The sequence below is a fragment of the Passer domesticus genome, chromosome 5, assembly GCF_036417665.1.
Source record: "Passer domesticus isolate bPasDom1 chromosome 5, bPasDom1.hap1, whole genome shotgun sequence".
NCBI classification, from domain to species: domain Eukaryota; kingdom Metazoa; phylum Chordata; class Aves; order Passeriformes; family Passeridae; genus Passer; species Passer domesticus.
This window is the reverse complement of record NC_087478.1, coordinates 32,624,902-32,645,877: the sequence shown is the minus strand read 5'-3', so window position 1 is coordinate 32,645,877 and position 20,976 is coordinate 32,624,902. Positions and strand designations below refer to the sequence as shown.

Here is a 20,976-nt window from a genome sequence, read left to right as displayed (position 1 = left end):
ATTAAACCACTTTGCTATTTATTCATCCAGTGTGTGAGATGCCAGAAATGGATTGGCATCTTTCCTGTTCTTACAACAAATGAAATCAAACGTGCTCCTGAGCCTTTGCCCGGGTAGATATGAGGGCAGCATTTAACTGGTGAATGGAAACCTGTTTTGCTATGAGATATGGTTCAGTCCATTGACTAACATCTATCCCCGCCTCCCAGCCCCTCTTCAAATGATGGAGACACAGGATAGGGAGCTCTCAGTGCTGGGCTTCCCCTTGCTGACAAGCAGGTCTCTTCAACTTTGTCCTCTGCTGCTTAATAACAGCTTGAAATCCTGAAATTCTCCTTTTGCTTCAATGCTTTCCTCCTTTATTTATTTTCAGGTTGAAATATTCCAGTCAGTGATAAAGTGTGTCTGTGTGCGTGTGCGTCCCTTTTTTTTTAAAAAAAAGGGAAAACAATATGCTTGCTAGTCACAGCTGAGATAAGGGAGGGGTTGTTTAATGGTAGCGGAGCGGCTGGTGGGAGCTGCAGCTCTGCTCCGGCGCTCGCGGTCGATTCATGCTGGGACAGCTCTTTGTGAAGCACAGGGCGAAGGGGGCTGCCGGCTGGGGCTGTGACTGAGGAGGGACATGGAGCGCTTCTTGGGCTTTGTCAAGCAGATAAGAAGATCAAGAAGAAGAAAAGGCAAAAAGTACCGGCCAGAGGAGGATTACCACGAGGGCTATGAGGATGTCTACTATTATGCCTCAGAACATTTTCGAAGTAAGTGTTTTGCATAACCTCATTTTCCTTTGGCTGTGATAAATGTTATGTTCTTAATATATTTAAACTCCAAAAATGCAAGCAATATTCCTCCCTTGCTAGAACCTGAGCCTCATGTATGTATTAAAGTCAGTTCCTGTGAGAGCTCTTTCTGACTCTGCTGCTGATGAACAATACAAAGCATCTGATGTGGCACAGAAGCTCTCAAAGTAAAGAGGGTCTGTCTGCAGACCCTGGTGAGATTTCAGATGCAGTTAATCCAGTCTGACTGCTGGAAACCTTTTGTTAAAACACTGTGTTGAGGAGCGAGTAGGGTGGCGGTAGCCCTTGTAGAGTGCCTTTGGAAGGCTGTGTGGATATTTTTAAAGCACTACAGAGGCAGTGAGCACTCACTTGTAAGTTGAAGTTGATGAATAATCTTTGCTATTGAGGGAGAGTCAGTTTACTAAGCCTCTGCTGTGACCTGGTCTTTTCAGTAGTGAGTAAATTGAGTGGGCTGGTTACTCACTGCAGGTTCAGGACCACTCCTGGTGAATTAAGTGGGGAATTTTTTTGCTGGCACTCACGTGATGGCACTCAGCAGCTCTGCCAAAACCAAAATAAACCACTCACTCAGAAATCCCTGTGCAAACTGTGTGCTGGACCCTGCAGCTTCTTAGAGTTTGTCTGCTGTGCCTGTGAGGTTTCAGAGCTGCTGGTCTGCCGTGGTATTCTGGAGAAGGGGATGTGCCCAGAGGTGCCCACAGGGAGGGTGGGAAGGAGGGAAGCCACATGCAGCGCCTGCCTTGGGTCATGTGTGGCACTGTCAGGGCAGGGTGTTGGCAGAATTAAAATAATTCAGCCATGAGCAGAAATTGACTGTTTCTGCTGTTTTGGCCATTGGTTTGGGACCTTTGCAGTGAAGCTGTGCCTTGTTGAGCTGCTGAAGTTTGATGCACTTTTTTGTTGTTCTGTACCATGTGAGTGAGTGTCAGTATCTTTTTTCTTCATTTCCACTTTGCTGAAATAAATCATAAGAATCTTACATTTGTTTTAAGATAGAATGATAAATGTGATTGTGCCTTACAGCACCAGAGAACTGCTATCTTGTGGAAAATTAGGAAGCAAGAGTTGTTCCTACTGGCTTTCTCCCAGTGCACCATCCTTGCCTATCTTCCTAAAGACAATCAGTGTAGCATGCTTGGTTGTTTACAGGGATTCTTCTTGATACAATTTTTTTTGCTTTCCCTTTTTAAGAAAACTTATTGTGCTGATAATTCTAAACTATATAACTTATCTATGTTGTTAAGAGGAAGTTCTTGCAAGAAAAAGACCTATTTGGGAGGCAATGCAGTAATAATGTGTGACATGAACTCTGCTACACAAAATCTACCACACAAGAACAAAAAAATTTAAATCTGTTTTGCCCTGAAGAATTTGAAAGTGATATATGTTTGTGAAAGCACGTAACTTCTCCTTACTTTAATATGTAAATCTAAAGAACGTGTCAAAGACATATGTCAAAATATTTCCCTAGCTGATTCTTCTTGTTGAAGGTCCTTTAAAGAAGAAAGCAAAGCCCCTCCAAAAACTGTCAAATGTAATAAGGATTTCTTGACTGATGATTAATAAATTATTAACTCTTAACTTAATGTATGGCACTAAGATTGAGCCAAATATCTAATAGGTTTTTCCTTTTACTCAGGAAATAGAAGAATAGTATATACTTGAGATTGTGGAGGTCATAAGTATTTCAGACTAGATGAAATGTGTGTCAGATTTTGAAGTGATGTTTACAACAGTGTTCAAGTACTCAGATTGAATTGAACTCAAAATAGCACACATCCCTATGGAGCTGGATGCACAAGGAGTTAGCTGCTTCTCACAGTTACTTAAACCAAACAGTCACAGGAGATTTGAGCCATGCAGTCTTTATAGAGATGCCATCTCAAGCACAATTCCTCCTCAAGTGCTCTTGTCTGGTCTTTCCATGTACTTTATATGTCAGTGTTTTGGTTGGATAGGTGTGGTAGTTACTTAAAGCAGTGTGCAAAATCTGAAAAGATGCTGTTGGTGCCACTACAAATGCACTCATCAAATTGAATTTCATGTGTTTGGGACAATGAAATGTTTCATATTTAATTTAATTATGGTCTGGTGTTACACTGTTTACAGTACAAATTTAGAGTAATTGCAATGCTTTTAATAGCCATTCCTTCTGCAGTCATTTGCTTAGAAGAAATGTGTGCTTGCAGGAAGGATTGTATTTATTGTTATGATTTTTGGAATATCAGAGCTAATGAACTCAAATGCCTATTGTTCATTCAACTGAATGGAGATGAAGCTTTTTTAGATTTAGTTTCCTTTCTCTATGTTGTTAGGCATCCCTTCTCCATCATCATTTATGAGTTATATATCCAATTAGCCAGTACATTTGAAGATTGTCTGAGACAATCACTTTATGAGCTTGTTACTCTCTCTCTTCTTCCCCCATTTGTAATACGGCTTAGAGTGTTGTACAGGAAGGCAGAATTAATGGAAAAATGCAGAAACTGCATTAGAATAACCACAGGATCAAACAAAGACAACAAAGTTAAAAACAGAATAGGCCTCTGGGAATCACAGGAAAAAGGTGACTTTAGTTTGTCCTCAGCCCAGCTGTGCCTGGATACTGGGATATTGTCGCTCCCACTGTTTGGTATACTGTCTTTACTCCTCCAAAGCTGTGCCATGGAACACCATATTAGATGTCATACTGGGACACAGCTGGATGAAGGGAATGTGCAATGCTGCCTGAAGCTCCCTGAGTAAAAAAAGACACCTCAGCTCCTGAAGCAGATGTGTTTTTTCTTGGATGTTTTATCTACTTGTGTTCAGTTAATGGATAACCTTACTTTGACATGCAGCACCAGTTCTCCTATCTTTCTGAAGTTTCTGTGCTATGTAATGCTAGAAAAACCAAAGTAATAATTTTGGTTAGCACATATTGACATCAGTAGTGCAGGCATCATACTCATTTCAGTGAGACTTTGCAGTGAGAACATAATAGGTGATGAAATTGCTACCCAGCCCACTCAGACAAGTTGGTGCTTATTTTATAAAACACTTTAAAAAGCATCATACTTATCTTGAGCAGCATTACAGCACTGCCATTCAACCTGTTCCTTATAAGAAGGCTTTATGTGAAAAAGGCCCTTGTTATATTATTGCAAAGACTGTTTGCAAACCATCAGGAACACTGCATAGCAAAATTTGATGGAACGCTACCAGAAATTACATAAATCCAAATGCTGAAGTCAGGGTGTTGTGCCAAGACCTTTGAGTTTCTGCCTAGTCTTGAGTGGGAGTGTGGTTTTGGACCCAGCCCAACTTGGTCACCTTTGACCAAAACAAACACTTTTTCCCACACCCTTAAATAATTTCAGCACTAAGTCTTTATTTTTCAAAATACTTGGAAGGATATGGGTATCTTTTTGGAACTTCACAGGTTTCATGAAACATGCAGGTCTAGAGGGTGAATGCATCTTGTTAAGTTTTGCCTTATTTATGCTACTTCTGGTGTCTGTTGTCCATCTCCTCAAAGATCTTTTTTTTTCTCGTTGGTGGTTCTTCTTCTTATGATGATGTTCTCCTCAACATGATTCACAGCATAGTCTGTTGGCATAAAGATTTTACTTTCTGTGTAGCTACAGTAATCATCACAAAAAGCAATGTCTGAAGAATTCTGCTAGTAAGTATCCACTAACCTGAAACTCCCATGATTTTAGCCTTGACCTTAAAATGTTCCATTTAGTTACCAGGGTCCAATGAATAACTTTGTTCTATCCTTTGTCAAGGCCTAGTATATGTTGTGTAACAAGAGCGTTGATATGTTAGACCAAGTAATCTGCCATAGTCTACATCTGCAGTGAAGTCAGATATCATTTCCCTCTCTGATGCCGTTTATTAATTATTTCACAATTCTGGCTTAGAATCATCTGGTTCCACAGTTTAAGACCATCAACCTTTTCATATTGGTTCTCTAAATACATATGGTGGTCTCCACACTGATTTGCCCTTCTCCCTCCCTGTGTCATCACTGGAAAGTCAAGGGAAGGTATTTGACTCCTAGCCTAGCAAATAAGGTAAAAAAGGAAAAAATGAAGGTTTTATATGACTCAGAATTGAAAATGTCCTCTTTGTTGACTGAAATCTGGGAATTATTAAAATTAAAATTGTATGTATGATGTGCTTCTCGGGATGGTGTCAGCAGAAAAACTCCATTTGGCATTATTCTCCAACACAGCTCAATGTTATGGTTTAGAAACACCCGCACCATAGCTGCCAAAATGTTAGGAATAAATGTCCTTGCATTTCATACCCAGGGCGGTTTTGAAGCTGTATTGAATACATAAGACAAAACACCAAAGGGGGACATGCCAATGGCTTCTTAATGATGTGGTCAGTAGCAACATCACTCTTGTCTAGATTTTCTCCATTTTGTAAATTGGTAAAAATAGTTCTTGTTTGCAGCAATCTCATGGATTTGATTGGGGTTGCAGAAGAGTTAATGATTTTATGAGTATGTGGTGACAAGGTAATTGAGTATCTCTTGCTCAAGGTGTAGAGATGTTAATTGATCCTGAGGATGAGGAATCCAGGACAACTGCTTTTTATTTTACAATTATTGTTTATTGCTAGTTTGCAATTAACTGGATGTGCATGTGTGGGGGGTTGTTCTTCATCTATCACAGATCTTGTCATGTCAGTACAGTAAAATCTCAGCTTTCATAGAAACTAAAGTATTTGTTGAAGCCTACAAGAAAAAAAGGCTCGGCAACCTGAATAGAGGATATTGCAGGCTTTGAAAACACAATGAAAATAATATTTAAAAGAAATAACTAAAATTTATTTAAACTTCTTATTTCCTTCATCTTAATAACTGTTTTATGGTTGTTGGAATCAGGAGATTTTCATTAATTGACTACAGGTCTTGAGTATTTCTGTTTTACACAAGTATTTCTGTTTTCCACTCCTTTCTTGAGATCTGGATATCCCCAAAGCCTCCAGTTTATCATGGGTGTGATGCCCGTGTCCAGACAGACTCTGTCATCACAGCGCTACCACCCCGTGTCAGTTTGCAAGCCAGCCACGGTGGTAAAGGAAGCTGCTGTGTTTGAGCTTTATTGCTGGGCCAGGCGGTGTCAACTTTCCCATTCAGGGTTTTCTGAATGAAACAAAAGCGGTAGCAAGATGTTGGCTCTGCTTCCACTGCTGAGACTTCCCATGTGACAATAGCAATATTTTCCATTTTGGATAAAATTCACACAGTTGTTAGATAAGGTTCTACCCACATGCTATTTCTCTTGCTTTTTCATCAACACACATAGGTGTTAAAATTGTTAAAAAATTGTTGGTTTTTTTTTTTTTAAGCAATTGGTCATTGCATCTAGTGCAGTTTTGTATTTCATGACATCCATCCTCTTGCAGAGAATCGCTTGGCTTCTGATGAGGTATGTGTGTGTTTTGGAGATGATCCCAATCTTGTTCTTATCTGCCATTTTGTTCATTGTGGTTGCTCGTGAAAATGTTCTTTCCAGTGGAGCCTAAGTGGAGGAGAATAATTACATACTATGCTCATTTTGTAGACAAGCAGACTAGTAGGAGTAGGTAAAGAAAGAAGACTGTTAGCAGCTCTTCAGCCTCCTGTGAAATTATTTATGTTTTCTAAGCCCATAAGAAAAACGCATATATTAAAATCTTATTTTACCCATTTTTGGTTTATGTTAGTTAAAACATGTAAGTCTTGGGATGAGGCTTGTGTTTGTAGGTGTTTAGTCTGTTGAATAGTAGCTTTAGCTGCATTATGTTGTTTATATAATTCAAATATAATAAATTGGTGTTGTTCCTTGTGCTGTAGTAGCTACACAGTCTGTTGGTGTGGCACCTAAACCCGAGGCTGTGGGGTTCCCTGCAGGACTGGAGCAATGCATCTCTTCTTGCTGAGCAGGTGTGTGCTGGTTTTAGTGAAACATTTTCATTATTTGTGAAACAGGCCACAAAAGCCTAATTTTGTTTTTCCCTTAAAACTGGCTGTCGTGCAACAGCACGTGTTAAGTTTGTTAGTAATAGGATTGCTTTTTAAAATGACCCTTTGTGGCTCTTCTACAAGTGGCCGTTAGGCTCCTGGGGCAGCACAGAGCATGGATAGTAAAACATTGCTTTGGAGTTACTTCAGGGAAAACAGCTTATTTATTTGAAGGCACTGAAATAATGAGACCTGAGTTATATAATTCTTTGCATGAAGTGGAAACACTTCTCCCTGCTAGCAATTATGAGCATGCAATTTCTGTGCCACTTTTCTTTCATTTACTTTCCAGTCCTATTCTTTACTGAATAACTAAAGATTCTGATTGTCCCTGCTCAAGCAATGTACTCCTTCTTGGTCTTCCTCTTCTTACAGTGGCTGCTGGTATAAGGTTGTACTTCAGAATTTGGCACCCTTTATATTTTAATGTGTCTAGAATATAGGATGTTCACATTCAGACAAAGAGATTCAGAGAGATCTGGGTTTCCTGCTTCCTGAAATGATGTGTAAGTCCTTGGTTTTAATCATGGCTTTGTCAGTTTATATCATGAGCATGTAGTGATGTGATTATTTTTCCCCTTGGATATTGCAAAGTGAATGAAATATCAGGTTTTATGAACTAAGATTAAAGAGAGAGGTAGAAGCAACTATTGAGGTGTCAGTTTTAATATTGGCCTTCAGTTCCAATGGAAGACTTGAAACAATTAGTGGAATGAAGAAAGAAACAATATAAGTCCCCTGCTGAGGAGATTATAAACATTTATTGAATGATTGCTGTGTTTTGTTAGCAGGGTGTGACAGGAGCTGTCGTTAATCATCATCATGAATATAAACACACCTGTTTACCGTAGTTATTATTTCTGTAAGACAAATGTGGTGCTACTCGTCGTATGTACAGAAATTATTGGGCAATTTTGTGTAGTGTTTTTCAGCAGAAAAGCACAGGGGTTGTGCTGTGACTGCGTACTGGGGCTGACAATGATCACCCTGCTGCTAACCCAGGCACCTTAAAGCTACTGATATTGTTCAGAGGGTTTTCTAGTTACCTTCTGAAACCCAGGAAATGATACACAAATCAGCATTCTGAGGGCTCATAGTCCAGATTTAAGCAGCAGGACTAAGGGTGCCTCTACAACCTTCATTTGGCCTGTCATTAAAGAGTCCTTAATGAAGGACCTGATCACTTTTGCTGTAGTGCTGGTGTGACAGAGGCTGCACCAAATCCTGTCAGGATTTGGTACAGCCATCCCTCGTTTTCCTCACTTGAGAGCATGAACTTGCAGATGTCTGGCACCAGTTGCTGTAGCCAAGGGAGGTTTGGTTTGTATATACAGAAATTACATAAGCCTCAGTAGTGTAAAAATCCAGCCATAAGGCATTTCAGGCTTTAGCCTTTCAATTCTTGCATACCTTTGATGATAATCTCCCTGAACTTTGGTTCTCTGCCTATGAGGCGGGGTTAATGATACCTCTCCTTCACAGATATGCTGTGGAAATAAATCAGTGTTTGCTAAGCTAGCAAATGCTACAGTGATGAGCACCACAGAAGAACTTGGGGAGAAATGAATGTCTGTCCAGAGAGAAGGGCTTGAATAGAGGGTGGGAATTAAGGTATGGAATTACACTTTGAGCAGCGAAGGGAAAGCAAGGTCTGAAACAATTCATTAGGTAGTTAAAATTATTTCTTTTGGGCATTAAATGAAATAAGGTCTCATGCAAGAAGTAGATCAGGTAATTAAAGATTGTGTTGTAATGCTTATGCAAAAGGAGGCCAAGTTGAGAAATTCTTAAATCTGGAACTAGCAGTTTGCTTTTTTAATGGTTTGTGTGTGTGTGCACATGCATGCCGTAGAGAACATGGAGCCAGCAGTTTCTTGGGGTTTAGCATGCCATGGAAATTTCATAACAACATGTTATGGGTATAATATTTCCTATAAATGAACAAAAATCTCCTTGAAGTTAAGATGCAGAAGTAAAATTTGATGAGTGGCCATAGGATCTGATCAGATGCATATCACTTCAGTGCATTCTGTAGTAACAGCCCTGTGCTGACAGAGGGAACACTGTGGGCAGCTGTGGAACAGAGGAGGGGGGAACTAGACTGATTTTTTGGCTGTCTCTGGGCACTTTGAACAGATGATAAGAGACACTTGAGGTGACTTATCTTTGGAAAGATTACCATGGGAAGAGCCAGACTTTGGAAAGCAGAAAGGAGAAAAGAGATTTAAGGCAGCTCTGGGGGAAATACTGTTTGAATGAAACTGTGAAAAAGAACGTGAAATCAAAAGTACACAGTAATGATGTGAAGTATTAACTCAGTAAATTGTTTTCAAGTCTGTTTGCAAATGCTTCCTCTGGGTGTGTTTAACAAGCTCTGTGGCTGCTCAGGTCTATTTTATTTTGATAACATTGTCCCTCTCCCAGAAGGGTAAAACTCCTCACTTAATAATGCACTCTGTCACTATTCTGTCAGCTGGTAGCATCTCTATTAAAAGAGAAGAGGAAGTATTCACAATGTATTACAAGTAAATGCAGTAAAAAATGAATGGTGTGCAAACGTATATTAAAAAAGAGACATATACGCTTTTTGCCCTTGCTTTCTGTAGGTTGGAGTAGAAAATACTTTAAGGCCCTGATGACCCCCTACCTGCATCCCATTTTTAGGAGCCCAGTTAAGTTGTGTGGTCATCAGGGGATGAGTCACAGCAGTAGCTGCAGGCTGCAGTGCCAGCTGTATTAGCGCCGGGTGTGTGGAAATCAGAAGGGATGTTTGCCACACTGTCTGATAGGGACGCTGCATCTGACAGCCCAGTTTAGGGAAAATGAGAAAATGCTTGTGAAGGAAAGTTGGGAGAGAGCCTGGATCTATGGCAGAGCACTGCCAGCAGCAGCGGCAGTGCTCAGGTCAGTTGTCAGTAAATCTAAATACGTCTGGTGGCATTTACAGTTTGGAAGGCAGGAACGCGGATTTTCCATTGCGCGGTGGTAGAATGTCACGTGGCTTGTCGTGAAAATGCTACGCTCCCTTTTATTGCTAAAAGGAGACCAGAATGAATTCTGAGTGAAGAAATCAAAGCTGTTCAGGCTGGTGGTTATAGCTGTCCATCAGTAATTAAATAGAGTGCAGCATGGTGGTGGAAGTCTGAAGTCCCCCCCATTTACTGACATTTTGGTTGTCTCTGAAATGGTCCCTCTGTAGCTTGACCCATATTTCACCTGGGCTTCACAGATTTGCAGAGGAGTTACACAGGCATCCCCAGCACTTCTAAATCTGTTGGCATTCACTTTTGCCATACCCTTGAGGAAAAAAGAGACAATTCTTCTGAAGCTTAAGTTAATTATGATTTACCTGTGCTTTTCTTGGTTTACACTAAACATCTCACAAAAAGAGAAGTGTATTTATGAATGTAGTAGGTTTTGAAAACAATCAGCTGCTGTCTCAGTTGTTATGTGTGTCTTAGCTGGCTTCTTCAGGCAGGGAATACCCAGCCCTGTGCTACAGGAGAACAGAGAGGGTGAGGTTTGTCTGCTGGAAGAGCACAACCATCCCTTTAAAGTGCTGCCACTCCCAAGCATATCACAAGGGATGGAGAATGCACTGAACAATTTTGTTTTGTAACTGGTACTTGATTTATGTGCTGCAATTCAGTGTTCGTGTTTTGTTCTTGGGTGGGTAGAAAATAGTGCTCCTTTCTAGTTTATTTTGGGTTTTTTGGTATCTTTTTTTTTTCTTCACTACTCCTTTGAACTCAAGCTCTTATAATAATATGAAAGGCTGTGGATTTTATAGGGCAGATTGTGTCATGCAAATTGTTTCCACAGACTGAGCAAAACTGTTGAAGGCTGTTCTAGTTACAGCCTGGAGTTTGTGGTCCTTTGTCTTGTGCAGATAATTGAGCTTTTTACAGCCACATGTCCATTCACAATAGGTTGCTTTCTTCCTTTTAGATAGTGAAAGAAGTTTATTAGCTGTTGGTTTAAGTCTCTTACAAAAATGTTGCTCATGGCATAATTATTAAGGAGGTTACATCAGTGTGAGTAGAGGAGCAGGCCAAGGTAACACACCATGGATGAAAATAGGTTTAATATATGGAAACAGCTCAAATCTTCTTTCTCACAAAATTGCAATTAAGACAGTTTTCTTAATTATGTGAAAGCAGTTGATTGGAATTAATTCTGACACACCTTTAATATGGTGGCATCCATGCACTAGTAAAATGTTGGTGGATTTTCAGTTAAGGAAAATGTAATTTTGGTGAATGAGCTCTTATTTTGTGATAAAATTTCTTTTAAGTCTTGATTACTTGGTATGTCTTATATGATTAATTAGTGGATGGTTAATAGCAACAGCTTTATGCCTTAGTTTTATGTAAACTACAACCAGCTGATAGGGACATTTATAAATAAGGAGAAAAATGAAACTTGATTTTGAGTAACCTACAGAAGGTGATTAATAACCACTTATGACACTTCTGCTCATTTTATCTATTCTCTAAATAGTTAAAATTTATCTTGAAATTACTGGTAATATTTTCTTGGTCACAAATTAAATGCACTGCAAAATTAAGCTGAAAAAAGACTCTAAGAAACAAGCAATATTTAAATATCTGTAATAGTTCAAGAGGTGAATTTTCCTGAGTTTTTCATTTGATTATTGTACTGCTAGAAAATGATCAGTGCTTCCCAGAAGATCACTGAATAGTTTATTTGTCTATAAACTTCTAAATTCAGCTTGTGGAATCTGGAAAATTTGTCCAGTTTTGAAGTCCAGTCTAATATAGTAACAAGGGCCGTGGTGTGGAGATAAGAGTTGGGTTAGGTGATAGTTTCTAAATGAGAGCACACACTTACTGGCATTAGATACAGCCCACTGTGTACTACTGTGATGGCTTTTTTTTTTTTTTTTTTATCCTCCCCGAACCCCCTTTCTCTCTGGTGATGCATATAGTTCTTTAATTCTTCAGCTGGGCCCCAGGCAATTGACTGACCCTGTTTTCATAATTTTTTTTCCCCCAAAGTGGAACTTTTATGTATTTTCTGAATTACATACATGGAACTTCTTTCTCCTCGTGTATCCTGAAGTCCTTTAAAGTACTTGAAAAATAAAGTTAATGGTACACAATACCTCCTGAATTTGCAGTCTAATAAAGATTTTTCTTGCAGTTTTGTCATAAAAATCAAACCATTGTTGCAAGGGGGACAAAGCCAACTCATGCCTTCTGCAGTCATTTAAACCCTCAGGCAAGGAAGGCTTTCTAGTCATATTCAGACAGGAAAGGGTGTATTCAGAGGTGTGTGTCTTACTAATGCAAAATGGAAAATGCCTGCTTGTGGTCTACAGTACATGGTTTACTTTAAAAAAGCGTAAGTTCCTTGTATTCTGGCTCCCAGCTGCTCTTTTTGCTTATTTATTTGAACAGACTAGTGTGTGCTGCTCAGCAGGCCAGGGGACAGTCAGTTGTTAAATGTGACAGCACAGTCTAGAGCTCAAGTTGCATGTGTCCTGCCTTTAGGCTTGACCCAGGGCCACTGGGGATGCCTTAACTTAAGGCTAGGTCAAAAAAATGTGAATAAGAAGCTGTCTGGGAAAGAAGCAGAGGAAGTGAAGTTCAAATAGCCTTTGCATCTGCAAATTCAGCTGTTTTAGTCAGAGGTTCTGGTTTTGCGTGGTTCTTGGTCTAATGTGTTTTCCTGTGCATCTTAAAATGCATGGGGAGATTTATTTGTTTGTTTATAGCTGCTGCATGGAAAACAAAGCTCGCAAAAATCTGTTTGCAGTAATTGCAGTTTTTCTGCTTGGTGTTTATTTTATCAAGCAGATTTGCAGAGCTAACAGTGGGAGGATTTTTTGAGGTTTTGTATTGTCTCAGCTGTGCCTGCTGTAGGCTAACCAGAGTGCAAGTCCTGCAAGTGCCAGGCATGTAGCTCCAGCAGTGTGAGTTGTCCCATTGGTACAGGTTCAATACAAGTTTGTAATGGGGAGCCTGAAAGAAAGTGCTGTGTGTGGGTAGAACAAAATAGTAGTTCTAATGGGTTCTTCCCAGTGTTTGTTGTCTGTATTGTGTTTCTATACTCTGTACCTATTTCTGACAGAGATAAAACATCTTTTAACTGAGAGATCAGTATCTCTGTATTGTTTCCTCTAAGAGAATTTGTAAGCATGGTGGTTCTATTTCATTTTGGTTCTCAAGGAAATTGCTCAGCCTTCAAAAACAAAGACAGTTGATTAGTTCTGCATTATTTCATTTCAGTGCATTATTTCAACCCTGTTCATTAAAGCTGAAGAGGAAAACCTGGTTCTGAAGGACCACTGTTGACAGGAACCACTAGCCTGGAGCACAGAATTCAATAATCATTGATTAATACACTTTATTGCTGATTTTTTTTGTTTGGAAAAGCCAATTATTCTCGCCAATATCTTTTATACATGAGCCTTCACTTAGAATTTAAAATGGTAACCTATAATAATATTAACATTTTAAACTGTATAATGCTTGCTGGAGGGCGGGAGGTGGGGAAAGAAGGAAAAGAAAGACAAAAAGTGAGACATATTTGATGCTGACCCTAAAATGCTGTTCCGCTGGAGCAAAACCTGAAGTAGATAGATGTATTGTAGTAAATATTAAATGTGTTAAATTGCCTGCCAAGTGCAGTGATTTTTTTATTTATTTCATTTTTATTCACTCTGAGTGAAAAATGAGTTTATATGGAGTATTATAGAAGATATGACTGCTGCTCTTTACTGTATGAAAGCCAATTGCTGTTACAGAATCCAAGCAAATGAATGTGTGCTCCCTTTGGTAGGAAGGCCAGTGGGGATGCTGTAGTCGTAGACTGATTTTTGAACAGGAGCTAAGCACATCTGTATGTGCACGTAGAAAATGCACATGGGGTGGATAAGTGACAGCTTAAGGTTCTTTGGTAGGGTATGAAAGATTGGGAATGTCAAAAGATGAGCTGTGTGTTTATATTGATCTCTTTGCTTAGAGCAGCTCAGTGTTGTTTCTTCAGATGTGTGGAAAGAAGGACCTGAAGAACTTGCAGCAAAGCAAACTTCGGAGGTTCAGTCACTGTGGAATAAATAATTTATATCTGGAACTTAGGGTTGCAGCAGGAGAACAAAGGTACAAAGCTTTGGTCTCTGTGTCTGCAGTTAGACATTAAGTCTAATGCAGAACTGAGTGACTGCCCTTGCTGTATGAGTCCTGTTAGTGTCCATGGGGCAGGGGCCAGCAGGTATGGGCATTCCTTCTTCTCAGCTTCTCCTGGGAGAGCAACTATTAGGGGAAAAAACCCTTGATGTTGAAATTTTAACTCAGCTATCTAACTCAGGTATTTCAACTCAGATATCTCTGTCTCTGTGTGTGTGCATATATATGTTTCACGAATCGTGACTTTTGATTTCTGAATGACTTTTTTGCTTTTCTGCACTTATTCCAAGAGCAGCATGTACAATATCCCCTTATGCTGCTCCCTAAGTGTAGATAAGCCTGCATTTCTACTCAGTGAGCCTGTTTGAATTGTGGAGGGGGAAAAATTGGCAATCTCCCTAACAGCAAAGTTCCTGTATCCTCAAGAGTTCAAACATCTTCAAAACCACTTCAAACATATTTGGGTATTTATCTGTAAATTATTTTCTTGGCTCTGTATTTTGCCACAGGATATAAGGAAGTAAGTATTTATTCGACATAAAGACCTTTTTTGTATTGAGTGTGCTGGGGACACCTCCCTCCCAGGCTTGTCTGCAGGCTGCCTGGCTGTCCTCTGGGGTTGATACTTCCATGCTGCTCAGGGATGTGATGGACTGCACTTGGCATGTGAGGGCACCAGCAGTTTCTTTTATTAATATATTCTATTTTTGCTGATGAATTGTGAATTAAATCTTAGCCTGTCATTTCTAGAAGAATGATTGAAATGTAGGAGAAACGCTGTGTGGGATTTTTTTCTCTTCTCTCTCTCTTTTTTTTTTTTTTTTTTGTTTGTTTGGTTTGGTTTTTTTTTGTTGTTGTTGTTGTTTTGTTTTGGTCATCTTTCTTTTTACTTTACTGGTAGTCTATGTAGTTCAGTTTCAGGTGGGAGCAGAGGTGCTGTGTGAGGAGGTGCCAGAGATAGGACAGTGTTCATCTTCATTTCATTAAGGTTGGAAAAGACCTCTAAGATATTCAAGTCCAGCTGTTAACCTAACACTGCCAAGCACACCACTGAACCATCCCCCCAGGAGCCACATCTAGATGGTTTTCCAAAAACTTCCAGGGATGGTGATTTCACCACTTCCTTGGGCAGCTTGTTGCAATGCTTCCCATTGTCAGTGAAGAAACATATTCTGATATGTAATTTAAATGTTGTCCATGCTCATATCTGCTCTACAGCAGGCAAAAGTACATTTTTCCTAGATATACCTCTAGCACCAAGTCTGGCTTCAGTCCACCTTCTCCTTGGGTACATCATAACCAAGTACTACTGAAGACAAAATAATGTGTGATTTCTATGGGAGCTTCAGTTTATCTTGACATGGTGATGAATGTTCAGGCTGAGAACAGTTTTGTCTAAATAGGATTTTAAATGTGCAAATGGAAACAAATAGATGGGCTTCCCTCCTTGCCCCTGTGTATTTTTTTTTTCTGTACAGAACAGTGCGTGTCAATCTCAAGACTGGGAGTCTATTCTGGGAAAAGGCTTTGTGACTTTTGGATAACCTTTAACTCTAGGAGCCATTCAGAGATGCAGAGTTAGAAAATTATTTTTAAATGTCAGCCTGTCTACAACTTGTTTTTCAAGTATTCTAAGACTAAAGTTGCCTTAAAATATTGCATCAGTGTTTCTGTATTGAAAAAGTTTTTACTAAGCAACCTATGGGACCACCACTCTTGTAAAGTATTGAAGACTTGTTTTCACTTCCTCACTTTATTTAATTTGAAACCAGTCTCAAAAATGTGAGGGAATGAGTTTTATTTCTACAGAAAGTAGTCTGAGTGGCCCACATACACCCTCAAGCAAGAGTGATGAGTGTTACAAATGAAATACCATGTTTAGAGCACTGGTGTATCAGACAGGAACAGTATCCAGTAGAAGGCCAGAGATTCCTTCCGATGTCTCAGCCACATCCTCTGTTTGTCTGTTAAGGGACTGTGTGGGACCTGCTGTGTTTTTTTCCAGCTTTAAACGCTGCTGGAAGCCCAGATTCACGAGCCCTGGTGTTAAGCTGGTCTGTCACTGTTCAGGTCAGCAGGGTGCTTGGGCTTGTGTGGCTTCCTGGCGCTGCTCATGAGGTGTGGGCTGAAGGCTGCATCCCAGCCCCACGTCTCCCCCTCCTGAAAGCCCTCTTCGTAGGAGGACACCACTGATGCAGCAGCTCCCGGTTTTAGCTTTTTCTGGGCCAAATCAGATCCCACACTTACGCACCTAGCTGGTACTTTTCTGCAAAGCATTTAAAGCATTTATAGGAAAAATAAAGTCTTCCTGAAAGCAGTGAGGAAGAAAACAAAGAATAGCTAATTCTTCTTGTCAGCAAGATGTATTTACTCTTTGCTTACAGTCATAAAATGCTTGTAGTGGTGAGTTTTTTCTTGTCTAATTAATACTGGCTAGATACTGACTGTGTGTATATTTTTTTTTTCAAAGACACCTATTGAATTAAGGGAAATAAAAATACTTTGCAATTATTAAACTTTTGCCTTAGCTGTTTTTGGTGTTTTGATGTACAGCCTTTTCCTGTACTGACTGATTGCCTAACCTGAATATTTTATTTTCCTCTGCATGTATTTGATCCCAAGTAAAAATTCTTTCTATGTGAGAAATGCTTATTAATGTGTTTATATGTATATAAAATATAGAAAATGTGTAAAATTTGAATTGTCTTTCTGAGCAGTCTTCATGCTTTCGACTTGGAAAATCGCTGGGCATATTGAATGAAATTAAGTGTAGGTTCAGTGATTGCAAAGATACTGTTTTTGAAAATTGAGTGTCAGGCTATGTAGGGAATACCGAATATATGTAAATCTGTTGAGCAGGGTTGTGGGGAAGCCAGACTGGGGGTGTATAGATTAAGTTAAGTGTGTTTAGATGTCTAAAATAATTGTTTCCAAGCAACTAATGCCAATTGTTGAGAGTAAAGTTAATTTGCTAATGGGAACATTGGACCCTTTGAAATGCCATTTCAAGCACCAAGTTCATTTTAGAGATTTAATAATTAATCAAAGTGACTGTATTAAATGTCAGTGACTATATCTATGTGTTGCTGTCATACCTCTCTCTCAACATGAGTTTCCAGGCTCTTAATGATTAACACAGTGGGATCTGTAATGTAGTAGTAATGCTGGTGCTCTGGAAGGCACGGTACCTCTTGAACCTTCTTACTGCAAATTCTTCAGCTTGGACTTTGTTACAAGCTGTGCATATAAGGAGTGCTTTTGATGGGTTAATCCACACCTACATCTTGCTTAGAGGTTGCTTTTCTTCTTTTTAGAATTGACCCCAAAGATACAGGGCAGGCTCTTCTTCTCCCACTGTCATTCCCCCATGGCTTCCCTGTGCTGCTGTACTGGAATAGCAGATGTTGCAAGGAAGATGCCAGAGTTGCAGAGAGGTGCATTTAGCACAGGGAGATTGGCTGATAGAATTTGCCTTGCTGGTGTATTTCTTGTGTCTAGATGCACATTTAACTGTTCATGTGGTCATTCATGGTGTGCTTGTCCAGTGAAGGAGGATTAAAATTATTATTATCATTAGAATGTCTCATTTTACACACATGTGCAAGTGTGCATGGATCATTCAAGACATCAGAAATGGTAATGCAAGAAATTTGCAATAGCTGCTATATGTGATACAAATAAACTGAAATAGCAACTTGTAGCATGTTTTTCCATGATTGTGGTCATGGAAAAGCAGCAAATCTTTTGCATTAGCAGAGGTCCCTCTGTGGCTGTGTGTTGTTGCTGGTAGTCCTATACTGCAGTGGATTACAGTGTGTGGCTGTTCACATGCACATATTTGAGATAGCTCAAGAAAAGCCTTTCAGCTTTTTGGGAACAAAGAAATCACTCAGGTCCTAAAAATCCACTTACACACAGAGCGGTGTACCGTCTAGAGTGGCTTGCAGTGCTCTCTAGAGCAGCACTGAATCACTGAACACTTCCTCCAGCTTCTTCATAGCAATCCTCTTCTTGAGAGAGGCACGTGCTTGATGCATTATGATAAAGAAGTCAGGTCAGTAGTGAATACTTGGGTAATGTAGTTGCCTCATAATCATGGAGTGCACAGGTCAGAAAGGTCTCTGGAACATAAGGTTTGGTAGTGGACTTTTCAAAAGCTGGTGGCTCAAGCTGGTGCTTGAGGGAAGGTGTTCTGGGCAGTGGGGATGCTGTGTTGAGGATTTGTGTCCTAATAGTCTAAAGAGGGCTACTAGAGCTCCCAGTCAGTAGACAGCATTGGTTCCTTGAGGACTCGAGTCACTCAAGGTAAGCTGCCAGGATGTGTTCTTTTGGTATTTCCCACAGCTTCTCTTGTGAGACATGACAGTCGAATTGCACAGCTTAAAAAGTCTTGGGGAGAAAAAGGAGAGGCTGAATTTCTAAATGATCAAAATTATCAGAAGTCCAGCATCAAAAAAGACATTAGCTTTGAAAAGGCATATTATAAGGCAGTAGGATCTGTGGGGGCTATGATTCTTTCAGAGCTGTATTTTTATCTCTCAGAATCTGTATGGTTCTTTAGAAACACCATTGCCCATAAGCTAATATTAGTAGTGTACAAAGATATTTGCAACATAAACATTGAGGGAAACATGGCCTGAATAGGAGGCCATTGAAGTAAGTAAGCAATATGGCATTTGCTTCTGGAAAGGTCGTAGTTAATCCAGGTAGTCAACATTCTAAAGTAATTAAATAATTTGTTTTGCTATACAGCTGCATGCATCCTGTCACTCCATGAGTTTTATTCACAATGTTGTTTTCCCAGAGCTTCAGAAAGTTGTTAATTAAAACTAATAAAGTTAGAGATTACTTTGTATTTTTTATTAAATGTTACTCAAAGTCAGAGATGTTTTTTGTTCTGGCTGTAACACTGAGCTCCCACCACTTCCCTTTTCTGGGGGAGCTGGTGACTGCTCTTCCATTCAGTATGTGCTCATCACCTGCTGGTGATGCAAACAATGCAGGGGGTGATTGTATTGTCAGTGGGCAAGAATTAATAGAGTGCAGTAGAGGCAGTTGTGTGCTACAAAACCGTATTGTTTTATCACTGAAACTGTGCTGTCCCTGGAGGCTTTCAAAGCATTTTGTGGCTATGGGAAATACTCTTCTTCGTTTACTGGAAAATGTCTCAATTCTGGTTGTAACACTGTACATTAAGAAAGGAAGCAATTAAATGTTGCAATGTGCCTGTTTAAAAAACCTAAAATGGAAATTGCAGGAAAAAGGGAATTTCTTCTAAGTCTTACTCTGCTAGAATTTTTGATAATGCAGAGATGCTCAGAATCTTTTTATTTTGCTCTGCTGAAATTTGGCAATAGCATCCATGTTTGTAAACATTTTCATGTTTGTACAAGATTGTCAGAATAGTAAAACAGGGATTAAAATATTGAAGATCATTGTTCTCTTTTTCTATTTTCATTCATAACATTTACTTTATATAGTTTTCTTTTATAACCACTTCATTAGTTGTCATTGTTTTTATCAACCTTTACTATAAAATTAGGAGAGAGTTCAAAATACTGTGAAAATTGACATAAAAAGGAAGTTCCATCCACTACAGCAAACAGAGCAGAGAAGGGTGAGCTTGGGTCTGTTTCCTCTTATTCATGCAGCTGTACCCTGGGTTTCCCCTGAAGTCTGCCCCTTTCTTGTTAGTTTTCCTTCTTACATATATACTTGTATAAATTGCATTTATCTAGATATTATCCACAAGTATGTGTGTAAAATAGGTAAGACATACAAATACATGAGAAGGCGGCATTTTCCCTTCCTGCCTGTGAGGGAGGGAGCAGGCAGAGCTGAGGCAGTGCCAGCTGCGTGCCCAGGCCCCAGCCCTGCGTTCCACTGGAGCGTGAAGCATCGCCAAGGCATCGCTTGAGCCGTGGCTGCCAGGCGTGACAGTCGTTCTGCCCTGAGAACATGTCAGAGTGCCTTGAAAGACTCTTATGTCAGGAAATCCTCTGGGATTAATTTCATTTCCTCAGAGCATTTTTCCTTTCAGTCACCTTCGTCCCTGCTTCCCAAATTTCAGATACAGGAACTGAGAGGGGAGATGAGTCACCAGAGCTGATTAAGCGACAGGAGAGCACCATATTAACTCATGCTCTAGAAAGAGCTTCCTCCCCACAGCACATGGGAGCTGCCCCAGCTCCATGGGGTCATGTTCTGCATTTGGTAGGTCAAATTGTGCAGTAAACCTATAAACCAAAGTAAATTCCCACCCCACTCTCCTTTTCTACTGTGTATAAGAAACCAAGAGACACCCTTTTTGTCCTCATCTTCTTGAAAATCTTCCTAAATGTTTACCTGATTTCATTCTAGCCCTGCTGAGTAGAAATTTTAGAAATGGTCCAAAAGGGAAAGATGCTTCCAGAAGTGTTTTTTCCCTTGTGCTATGTGCTTCTGGAAACATAGCTGCTGCCCAGAACTACTTTTATGGGGGAGTAATCTTTGCCTGTCCTCCCAAGTAAGCAGAATGGACATGAGATGGATATTTATATACATACAGTGTAGGCAAGTAAATATGAAACTAACTTTCAGATCTCTGGACAGCTAAAATAGTTTTCCAAGTACTCCCTATAAAAGTTAGAAATTGTGTTTTTGTCTTTGCTCTCAATATTTTGCCTCAGCTGTGTATCCCAGAGCTTGGCTCATAGCAGTCAGTGAATTGTTCTTCAGGTCAGAGAGAGAAGTCTGTTTTAGAGAACCAATTATTGATAAAATACACATGCTTTTAATAATGAAGGTAAGACAGTAGCACTGAAGTTGTGTGATTGCTTGTAAAGTGGAGATGCATAGGAGAGACTAAAATTCCTCTGTGGCTACAGCTGGAAGATTACTCTCTGGTTTTCCTTTGCTTTTCCCCACACTGTAAATCTTTGGATGCCACAGCTGCTAACACCCTCATTTGCATAGGAATTCCCTCTTGAACATCATCTTCCCCTCAGTTTTGTTGTACTTGACCTACTTTTCAGTGTGTTTCCCA

At 39.8% G+C, this 20,976-nt stretch overlaps 1 protein-coding gene across 12 annotated transcripts in view; it reads left to right on the top strand.

Annotated features, from left to right (window-relative positions):
- The window catches only part of GRIP1 (glutamate receptor interacting protein 1), a 304,055-nt gene that overhangs the window by 93,749 nt on the left and 189,330 nt on the right, over positions 1-20,976 (top strand). For 4 of the 12 annotated variants that reach the window (XM_064419425.1, XM_064419420.1, XM_064419419.1 and 1 more), the window contains exon 1: positions 211-755. The exons of 3 other annotated variants lie outside the window; for them this stretch is intronic. In XM_064419425.1, coding sequence (XP_064275495.1) covers positions 623-755 — 133 coding nt within the window. In that variant the 5' untranslated portion in view covers positions 211-622. Of the gene's footprint in view, positions 1-209; positions 756-18,103; positions 18,258-20,976 lie in introns of those variants that run through there. 5 more of the 12 variants (XM_064419436.1, XM_064419421.1, XM_064419431.1 and 2 more) reach the window with 3 other exon arrangements.